At 41.5% G+C, this 10,951-nt stretch overlaps 1 protein-coding gene across 2 annotated transcripts; it reads right to left on the bottom strand.

Annotated features, from left to right (window-relative positions):
* Window positions 1–1,567: 1,567 nt before the first annotated feature.
* On the bottom strand, window positions 1,568–10,863 carry LOC113040148 (scaffold attachment factor B2-like). Of its 2 annotated transcripts, none has more exons than XM_026198430.1 (21): window positions 10,577–10,863; window positions 10,007–10,094; window positions 8,858–8,925; window positions 8,515–8,751; window positions 8,383–8,436; window positions 8,235–8,283; window positions 7,026–7,455; window positions 6,637–6,683; window positions 4,568–4,665; window positions 4,331–4,480; window positions 3,983–4,080; window positions 3,855–3,898; window positions 3,682–3,764; window positions 3,449–3,594; window positions 3,050–3,346; window positions 2,710–2,829; window positions 2,583–2,616; window positions 2,409–2,500; window positions 2,260–2,318; window positions 2,122–2,176; window positions 1,568–2,022 (listed from the first exon to the last, which is right to left on the bottom strand). In XM_026198430.1, exons 1-21 carry the CDS (start codon window positions 10,727–10,729, stop codon window positions 1,902–1,904), a joined length of 2,523 nt encoding a protein of 840 aa, XP_026054215.1. In that variant the 5' UTR covers window positions 10,730–10,863; the 3' UTR covers window positions 1,568–1,901. The 2 variants fall into 2 exon arrangements, with proteins under 2 accessions (XP_026054215.1, XP_026054216.1); XM_026198431.1 differs by having other exon boundaries at window positions 8,524–8,751.
* Window positions 10,864–10,951: the final 88 nt, after the last annotated feature.

Below are 10,951 nucleotides of genomic sequence, written 5' to 3'. Positions count from 1 at the left end.
GAACTACACTAACTAGGCATATACAGACTTGTTTTGAAGGAGGACCACAATTTGAAATCAGTTCTTAGACTATAATGGGGATTTTAAATCAGTTTTGCTCAGGGAAACATGAGAAACGCCAAAGACATGTTCTGAGGAAAAGGGTCCCCCACATTCATGAGGATGTTTTTTTTTTTCTCTCTCTTTTGGGAAACATCCAGAAACCTCATTGTATAGCTATCTGCAGGGGAGAACACAAATTCTCATGGGTTTATGGTACAGTAATTGAATTTCCAGCCTTGCTCATGTTTGGCTCCAAATGGCTTGGTCTAAATACTAGCATATTTTCAGAGGAGAACATGTGCCAATTCAAACAGACGAACATCATTCAGACCTGAGACAATGAGGAGTATCATTAGGACTGAAGGCAACCAGCAGTTCTTGGATAATAGTTCAGTCGGGAGGATTGTAGGGCGCATTAATTTATGAACAATTTCTTGGCACATTTCAACATCATGATATATCATGAAAGTTTTACGGCCTCCAGGCTTTTCTAGGAATGAAAATCTGACTCCACCTCCAAAACCTTCAGCTTGGACGCGATTGGCCACTCAAGCACGACCTGATCTAAGTTGGTGACATCATTCAAGATGCCTCCCAAGAAGGCAGAGGTTACTTCAGGACATTGTTACACATCACTGGAGTAAAACCAAAGTTTTACTGATTTTTATAGGTTTCATTCATCTTTACTTATATATTTTTCAAATAAAAACCCTATCATATTGATGACCATTACAAATTCCCACCCACACCAAAAGTTGCACTGCAGTGCTTTGTATTGAAATATTAAACAACAGACCGTAACATTACCATGGCTAATTTCAAGCCAGCAATGCTCAATACCCCCAAGGTTTGTCATCACAATGATTAACTGAAAACAGATTCACGATTGTATTTAGAGGTTCAAAGTTGGGACAGCATCGCCCCCTAACTTATAAGATTCTGAGGAACAGCTAAACAATAAGGAACTAGCAGTGTGATTCAGGATATATACACCAAAATAAAATGGTTTGCTTTCAACATGGGAACTTGAGGGTTATTATTAGATTTATTAGTGATCTAATACTCCAGTGATAAGACTACCACAATATGCAATCTTTTGCACTTTTGACATTTAAATGTCATGTAGGATGTGCATTTATTTATATTGGTCTATTAAAAACCATAATCCTCCTACACCATGAATAATCAAGACGTTTTGAGCAACTGGCTGGTGGACGTGATGGTAATGTCATCTGTTTTCTCAAATTAGTAATGGAAAGACATCTTAAACTGTAACCAAGGCTAGAGAGATGCCACATTATTAGCTGTGCTTGATGACACGACAGTTCACTTTTACTAAATAAACCTGAAATATGAATTTAACATTGAATGATATGCAATTGCAAATGATTGGAATGATATGCAATTGTTAATATGTAGTGTTCTTTTTCAGAAAATGTTATGTACTTGCATTCTTCAGTTCCTCTACTAATGCTTAGACTACAAGTGCCACCTAGTGGCATCTTCAGAAAACAAGAGCACTCCTTTAAAGAAAACCGCACAATAAATTTATTGAAACACATCAAAAACAAGTGGACATCAGGTTCATGGTGTAAAAGACAGGTTTCATTTTAGCAAAACAGTCCTGAGCATTCACCAACAGAAAGGACTAAAATCTAAAGAGACGTGGAATGGAGAAAAAAAAAAAAAAAAAAAAGGTCGAAATAAAATCTCTACACAATGTAACCAATTGTCTATTAGTCTTTACACCATGAAAAGAAAAGTGGACTTAAAAAAAAAAATTACAATGCTTGAATGGCAATATACAAGCTGCAAAGTCTCTTTACACACAACACGTTCACAAAGGAAGAGGATGCAAGTTAATAGCGTCGACCAAAGGCTCCACCTCCCTGTATCCCGCTGCCTTGCATGATCTGATTCGGTCGGTTTAAGGCCCCAGGGATCGACTGGGATGTCCCTGTCTGTATGAATCCACCTCGGCTACAGAGACAAATATATTAGTTTCATGCACAACAAAAGAAAACCCCAATGATACTCACTATACTCCAAACAAGACAGTGAAAGCCTAAATCTCACTACCTTGCCATTCCACCCCGCGCCATGGGACCCTGTCCCGGGACACCGCGGTCTGCTCCTAAAAAGACAGCGAGGTAATAAATCAGAAGGGAGGAGAACATGCAACCTTTTCTAAGCTTAACAGGTGTTTATTGGACAAACCTTGCCAGTTTCTGTCACCGTCCATTTTACGTCCAGGCTCCCAGTCCCTGTTGTCACGACTGTTAAAACAAAAGCAGCAGCACAAACAGTTGAACAAAGAGAGGTCTAAGACCAAAGCACATCAGACAACAGGAGTGAAAACAACTTACCCGCCTGGCACTGGCCTGGAAGGATTCATTCCACGCTTGTCGTATCCGCCAGACCAATTGTCCCTGCCATGTCTGTCCCGATCTGATAAGTGCTGTGGATGGAGAAAATAGGATGAGATGCCATCCAAAACCCAAATACCAAATTAATTAAGAGCCGTGAAGGACTTTTCTTACCTGGTTGTCTCGGTCTCCTTGCATCCCGCCTCTCCTATAAAAAATTAATAAAATGCAAGTAAATTATTACTGTATAGTAGCAAAATCTATAGATCAAGGATGCTGTTAAGATATTGCTGGTGTTTACCTGTCCATCATAAGGTCATCCTGAAAGCGGCTGCGGTCTCTGTGGTCAAAGTCTTGGTAGCGGTCTTGGCGTCCAAAGCGGTCATCCATGGTCATTCTCTTCATCTGCCAGTCATCTTTTCTGTACATTTGAAAGAGGAAACAGAAAAACTGCATAAATCTAGACATATGACTGCATGGTCGGAACTGACAAATCAACATGCTCCTAGTCACAGAAATTTCCGATAAAAGAATCCGGTCGAGTAATAAGTAGGTTGTGGAATCCTTGTCTTTTACTGGTTTTTCCACAACCTGTGACCCTAAGAGAATTTGGGACTTGGGCAACCCTACCCTATGCATACCTGCCATCCATGTCGTAAGGCCTCTTAAGCGAACGTCGATCCTGTTCAAATCGTAGCTGTTCTTGTTGTCGCCTCAGCGCCTCCCTCTCACGATGAATGCGCTCCTGCTCACGCCGCCGCTCAAACTCTATCCGGAGACGCTCGCGCTCCAAAAACTCACGCTCCATGCGATCCGCATTCAGCCTCTTCTTCTCCACTTCCAGCCAGTTGCGCTTCCTCATCAACCTCTCCTTCTCCTCCCGCTCCCGGAAGAGGCGGATACGCTCTCGCTCCGAATGGCTGTCACGGTCTCGCTCACTAGAACGTAATAAAACGTAAAAAAAAAAAAAAATCGGAGGAAAAACTGCTAAATTGGTTTTTGATCAACTTTAGATCATGTTGAGGGGAGGCAGTAGTTACCCAGAGTGTCTGCGTCTCTCCACCTCTCTTATCTCTCGTTCCCTCTGCCTTTGGCGCTCCCTCTCTCTCTGCTCTTTGATCTGGTCAAATGACAAAATGTCCTTCCTGTCTTTGCTGGAGGACTTACGGTCACGGCTCTTAGTGCTCTAAAAAACAAAAATTGGTACATTTCAACACCACCTCCCAAACAACAAGGCACTTAGATTTAAAACGGTTCCAATTATGAAACGTACACGTTCTTTGCTTTTTGTTTTCACACTGATGACCGGCTCTCCTTTCGACTTGTCCATCACAACAGTCCTCTCTCCTCCTGGCTCTGGAATGGCAAGATTTAACCATTAAACATCTGGATACCTTAGGATATTGAGGCAGAAACAAACATGAATGCAAGCCATTTTGTTTTTACCTTTTCCCTCAGAGTTTTCGGGCTTCTCGTCTTTGCTCTCAGATCTGTACGGATGAAACCGTATGATGAGAATGTTACAGTTATTTGGCATGCAGAGATGTCTGCAAATACTATTGATCTACACTTACTTTTCGGTCTTCGAGTCTGTGGAGTGTCTTCTGTCACTGCCAGGCTTTTTGGTATCGTTTTTGTCAGCAGGCTTCTTTCCGGCAGGCTCGTTCTTAGCCTAAATACAGATACAAATCAAGGCTTTGACTACACACCTTGTGACAATCATATTGACAGCCACCCAACTCTGAAGCAATACTTCATGCACTGGTGCAATCTATAATAAAACGTTTAGAAATAAAGGCCCTTACACACTAGAAAAAGCTTTTGGAAAGTCTGAGTAAAGTCAGTTTGAAATAAAACAGGAATAAAGCGAGTCCTAATACAGAAACGGTGTTAAAGCCTTAATAATAAACTAAGCCATTTACCCTTTCAACTGAAATCATCCGTCCATGCAGCTCGGTTCTGTGCAGATGGCTGATGCACTTTGTGGCCTCCTCAGTAGAGCACATCGTAACAAAGCCATAGCAGCGAGCACCAGGGCTTCGGGCGTTTGTTACTACTTTAGCGCCAACAACCTGCAAGCAGTGATATATACATATGAGGGCACCATCCCACCTAAGAGCAACTTGTTTGTTTAGTTAAGTCTTCTAGAACATGCTGACCTTGCCATATTTGCTGAACAGAGTTTTTAGATCAGTCGCTCTCGTGGTTGAAGACAGTCCACTGACCCAAAGGTTCCTTCCGCTAGCAGCTTCGCTACCTGATAGGCCACAAAAATCAATGTAGAAAAGCCCAGAAACAAAAGCCTTTTTCTCGTTTAAAGGCCGTGTTGCAGGGTAAATTTTTTTTACGAATTTGTGCAATTTGCTTGTTGGTAATAAAATACAATGGATAACAGTTTAAATGTTTATGTTGTTGGGTATCACAAAACGGAAAATAATATGAAGAATTAGGTACTATCTTACAGCGGTCTCCTTTCCCCCACAATGCATTGAATCAGGTCACGTTTGGGGGAGAATTTACCAGAGACCGCCTTGAGAGTATTGAGAGTGACGAGTAGTATACAAGAGTATTCAAATTATAGATAAATAGATAAATTCATAAGATATATATAGATAGACTAGATGTATATAGATAGACAGACAGACAGACAGATAGATATCGACCAACAGCTACCCAAACACTCACTTCCCTACAGCACAAGCTTTTCAGCGCAGTTTTCATGGGACAGCACCCACACAAGCACCTGCCAAACACAGCAGCAGACACACGGCTACGTTTGCAACAACATTTTCACCGGAGGAAGAGATAAACGCTTAGAAACGTCCATATAGCTAGCATGATGCCTTCTATTTCTAAAGTGAAAGTGACTTGACATTCAGCCAAGTATGGTGACCCATACTCAGAATTCGTTCTCTGCATTTAAGCCATCAGAAGTGAACACACACACACACACACACTGTGAACACACACCCGGAGCAGTGGACAGCCATTTATGCTGCGGCGCCCGGGGAGCAGTTGGGGGAGCAGTTGCTCAAGGGCACCTAAGTCGTGGTATTGAAGGTGGAGATAGCACTGTACATGCACTCCCCCCACCAACAATTCCTGCCAGCCCAAGACTCAAACTCACAACCCTTCGATGCGAGACCGACTCTAACCATTAGGCCACAACTTCCCCCAATGCTTCTAGATGACAAAGACAAAGTTTGCCAGTTCTACGACAATATGACAAAGGTTACCTTTACTTATCTGAACTAACGTCATGATCACGCCACGGCCACTAGATATAAAGAAAATGTAGATTTTTCACTCTGTACTATTCAATGACAGTAAAGAATATATGTGTCGTTATTGTGCACTGCTGCTCATAGACTAGCTCCAGTGCTCATTGCTGCGATGCTAAATTGTAGCAACCTCACTAGGACACTTCACCAACTCTCCACTCATTCTCCTCGGACCATGCATTTAATTAGCTTTGACGGACATCAGTTCTTGGCAATTCCTCATTTGCTCTCTCACGTCTGGCTGATTTGAAATTACACGGCTGCGGGAACATCATACATGTTGGTTCTTGCCACCTCTTCTTCATCCCAGTCAGTTTCTATAACGTTAGTTCTGATGCTGCGTTCCAAGCAGGTTTTTGAGCTCATAATCACTATTTCATACCATGACTAATGACTTTGTACCGTTCCAGGCAAGTTATGCCAAACTTTAAGCGCAAGGGATTGTAACTAGATTATTTATATTATTGCAACGTTACATTGACCTAAAATAATTTTCAATGTGTACCACTTGCATAAAACTGCATCCATAGGTAGTATTATTCGTAGAGGCTGCCATCGTTGTTTTGCATGCAGTGTGACCTCGGAACCTGGAGTACATCGATCTAGTACGAGACACGAGTTGACGGGTGGGAAGTCACGGGTTTGATTGCCGTTCCAGTGCACTTTCATGGGTTTAAGGTTGGAAAAACACGGGTTACAGGTTGCCTGGAACGCAGCATCATACTAGGCTGAGGCTACCTTTCCTCGACTTCTCCCCAACGTGACGTCATCAACGAGTTGCGTAAAAAAAAAACGTTAATACCAAAAACGTAAATAACTGGTCTTTAAGACCATTTTTGAGACATTTTAAAAATGATATACATACACTGAATGATTTATGTACCCATTGATCGAAAGTGGTGGTTAACCTGCAACATGGTCTTTAAAAATTTTGAGTGCACACCCACCTTTATCATCTTTTGAGTCAGGCTTGCTTGATGAATCCTCATCACCGCTAGAGAAAAATAAAACGGCATAATGAGTGATTGAATGGGCAGTTTAAACCGGATCACCAGTGTTGACAAATACCCACCTAGTGAGGACAAACAACCTCAGGCAATGAACAAAGATTTGGATACTACAACTTGAATAGTCATGTGAAGCCCAATTACGTTAAACATACCTTGGACTGGCAAACCATATTTGTGGTACATTACTTTTTGAAGGTAGAAAATAAAAATAAAATGGTACACGAAATGCGCAGTCGATTATACCTCCCAAGAGCACCCATACTTGTTAACAAAGGAGCCAATGAAACAGAGAAAGCCATTGTTCTAGTAGACAGAAAACAACAAACCTCTTTTTCTGATCATCACCCTCTACAGAGGATTCTTTGACTTCTGAAGACTCAGCAGGTTCAGTCTTCTTGCATTCCTCGACCGCTTCTCCTTTAGATGCCCTTTCCGAATCAACTGCGCTTTCGATATCGCGCAAATCTGTTTCGTTAGCATTAGCGGCCTGAGCAGAAGTGCTCTCGGCATCCACCAAATTGTCCGGAATATTTTCTTGGTCCTGGCTTGTCGATTCAATTTCACTTTGCTTTGACGCACCAAGGTCCATTTCGAAGGCAGATGATTCGGCTTCCAAATTGGCGGCCTCCTCGGCGTTAGCGAGGTCCTGCACATTGTCTTCCTCTTTGTGAGAATCCCAGACTGAAGATTTCTCGTCTTCAGTGGTGTCTTCCTTAAGTGGCTCTGATATACAAGACCCGGCTACTTTCTCACTTTCTACGGATTTAACAGGAATAGAATGGCACAGAGTTTAATCACTTCTGAGACATTGCAATGGTTATCGTGGAACTGGACTAGGACGTGGCCCTCTGCTGTCTCATACACAAGCAAAGGCAAGCTACCCTATGAAGAGACTGGAAAAACCAAAGCGAGAACAAGCAACAAGCTTCCAGACAACAGGCCATTTCGTTTCAGTTCACCTGCACCCCAAAGCAGAGGGCAAGCTGTTGACTAGGGAAAGCCACAAGACCTGCACCACATCCGAGTGTCCATCGAATCGTCGACTTTAGTACTTGAAGTGTCCGTGATATAGAAGAAGCAGCTTGAGCGATCTTTACAGGAATTGGGTTTCTTTTGAAACAAGCAAATGGTCCATTAGTGAAATCTCCAATTAACAAACTTTTGAGTCCTACAGCGATTTCGCTCCAGCGCGATCCAATTCTTCTCATCTTCTCTTCGTGGTCTTCTTTAAGCAACCTAGAAACACTAAATTGCATCTGCAACAACCATTTAAACCGAACTATGTGCTAACTGAAACCGATTGCTGGCTCTTTGCATTTCTGCACCTACCAAAAAGAGCATATGAATGACTATAACATGGTTCTAGATAAATATTTAAAATGTCTAGATGTATAGTCAGCCATGCAGAAAGCCAGTAATCAACTTTGGATTTCCAGTCTCTTTTTCCTGAGTAACCTGATACATTTATTCTATAAGGACCTTATGGCTTCACCCTGACTTTGCAAGAGCAATTTCCGGACAACCCCATACAGTACCTTTTTCACCCTTTGGGTCCTCGCATCCATGCTCACCATCATCTTCCTGCTAAAGGTGGAAAATGGATAAAGATCAACAAAATAAACCCAATGCAATCAGAGAGAGAGAAAAAAAAAACAATTCTAAAATATTAACTTGCTTGAATACCTGACAAGGCACTTCCTGGTTCTCTTTCCCCTCTGCGTCATTAGTCTCCATTTCCTGAAAGCCAAAGAAAGTGTCACACAATGTGCAAGAAGAACAAAACAACGGTATGACTTGGTGATTTTAAAACCTCACCTCCCCTACCTCAGATTTACTCGGGACAACATCAGTGACATCATCTTCATCGTGGTTACTTGCGTCATCCTCCCTCAGCTCGGCGGTGTTCTCTTCATTCGATAGCGTGTCTAGGACCTCCTCGTCATATTCGTCACCCTCGGGCTCCTCTCCATTGCCCATATCAGCTTCATCCAGGACATTCATGTCCATAATATCCATCTCATGAATGTTCTCTGGAATCGCATCCGAGTCCTCCTAAAGGAAGTGAAGGAGACTGTTAAGTTAAGATAAACTTATGCAAAATAACCCAAACACAGTTACTTAAATCATCTCCATCAACAACTTTATAATGACGAAGCACCTGGCCATCAACAGAGTCCTCCTCAAGGGTGTAATCTTCAGGCTCATCAGGTTCACCTTGTCTCTTTCCTGTAGAGAGAGAATGAATAAATGCATGCTTGCGTGCATATACATATATATTAGTGCTGCGACGACGCGTCAATGTCATCGATTACATCGACTACAAAAATACGTCGACGTGCGTGAAATGCGTTGACGCGTCACACTGTTTGTTTACATCTCACGTAATGGCATACTGGTAATGGAGAAAGTTACATTCTATCACAAAAACAGACCACTGTTATCAAAAGTATTGGAATACTTTAAAAAGAGGACAAATAAAATGGCCCTTTGTTCCCTTTGCAAAACCGACATGGTGTACCACAGCAGCACAACTGCGATGCGCGAGCACCTCAGAGGAAAACATCTTGCCACTCTCCGGTGTTACGGTTTAACTGGTTACCGTGTGATCTGGTGACCAACTTCTTGGTTCAGGTCTGATATTCTTGCGCTTGTGGCATTCTGAAAAGTTGAGATGTTTTTAACTTGAACGAACTTGAGCGCGCAAAAGACGTGATACTGTATGTGAACGGCCCCTTAAAAGACAACAGTCACAAACCACCGAGCTACCCAGAATCAGCTCCAGATCTCTGGAAACCATGCTAAACCATAGCAGAACCCTGACTACATTTTATGGTTTGTGATGCTAAAGAACATTTCATGACGTCTCAGACAACTGTAAATGTATGGCTACTGTGGTTTAATTATAAATTCTATCATAAACTCATATTTACCATAGTAAAATAATTTTCTTTGCCTCTTTATTATTTTATACTGTAAAAACTTCAACCACACTGGTTGAAAATGAATAAAGGTTGAAATATTATATTAGAAGTTGTACTTATATTTTTTTTGTAAAGTTATCCAAAGGACTCATTAGCTAATTAAAAAAAGAACATTAGATTAATTATCTATTGTAATAAAAATAATCGTTATATTAGTCGACTAATCGAAAAAATAATCGTTAGATTAGTCGACAGAAAAATTAATTGTTAAATGCAGCTCTAATATATATATACAATTTTTTTTTATGTACATTTTCGAAACACGATGTAGTAGTTAAAAAAATATAATAGCTTGAAATAAATTACACATCAAAACACATTTTTACCTTTTGGAGTTCGCCGAGGTGTTTTTTTAGGCGTTATCTCAAGGTGTACAATGATCTCATCAGGATTTCCACCCTCTTCTTCAATGGCCTGAAAACGAAAGTATGACTTATACAGTCAAATACAAGCATAAAGGTCATCCATTTCCCCATTCTTTGCAGCTTCACAACAATCAATCATTATTCTAAAACGACACCCTACGCTTCATTCATTCATTGCATTTTACAAAAGCACTGAATTCAAAACATCCTGCAGATCTAGTTTGATGTCTGTACCAGCCAGACAGCTGTGCGTAACATAAAGTGTTATGAAAGCGTATGCATTTTACCGGTTGACAAATTACCAGTAATAACCCAATACAATCTACAAATAAATAAATATATCTATACAAAAATACAAAATAATACGCACACAGAATACATCTTATTAGCAAAAGACAAAAAAGAAGCAGGAATCGCCTATAACAGCACGTGATGTTACTGCAGTACCAGCAACGTGTGCATGCAAAGCATGTTTATACCACAAACTGCTTCAAAATGATTTGATATGTCTATATCTGGTGTTCCACTTGCCTTTTTGAGTCTTTCTGAAAGCAGGCTCTTATTGCCCGTGATGTCGAGGTTTCTGCGCTTCAGCTCGGCCTTCAAATCGATCACTCTCAGCTCCGATAATTTACGCACCCCCGCCTCCACGGGCCCCACATCTGCTGTCGAGGAGTCTGACATATTTTCTGGTTGTGAGAACGTTACGGTGGAAGCAGAAGTCAATCTCTATCCCGCGCACTCACCGAATTTTAGATAAAGCGCGATAAACAGCGTTTCTCACTCGAAGCAAAATGGCGCAGTCCGCTGCAGCCCCACGCATGCGCCTGCCTTGGGAATTTTAGGCGCATGCGCGCAAACGTCACCGATTTGACATGAGCGCGGGAACGATATTGTGGCGTAATT

This window comes from Carassius auratus, chromosome 22, assembly GCF_003368295.1.
Source record: "Carassius auratus strain Wakin chromosome 22, ASM336829v1, whole genome shotgun sequence".
Taxonomy (NCBI): Eukaryota; Metazoa; Chordata; class Actinopteri; order Cypriniformes; family Cyprinidae; genus Carassius; species Carassius auratus.
The sequence above is the reverse complement of the archived record's forward strand: the minus strand, read 5'-3'. Positions and strand labels throughout refer to the sequence as shown.

What these genes read in the sequence shown, in the direction of transcription:
- LOC113040148 (XM_026198430.1), bottom strand. Translation starts at nt 10,729, where the DNA reads ATGTCAGACTCCTCGACAGCAGATGTGGGGCCCGTGGAGGCGGGGGTG. An exon ending in GGACCCAAAGGGTGAAAAAG is followed by an intron (nt 7,456 to 8,234) that starts GTACTGTATGGG and finishes TTAAATCCGTAG; the next exon opens with AAAGTGAGAAAGTAGCCGGG. An exon ending in TCCAGGCCAGTGCCAGGCGG is followed by an intron (nt 2,319 to 2,408) that starts GTAAGTTGTTTT and finishes TTGTTTTAACAG; the next exon opens with TCGTGACAACAGGGACTGGG.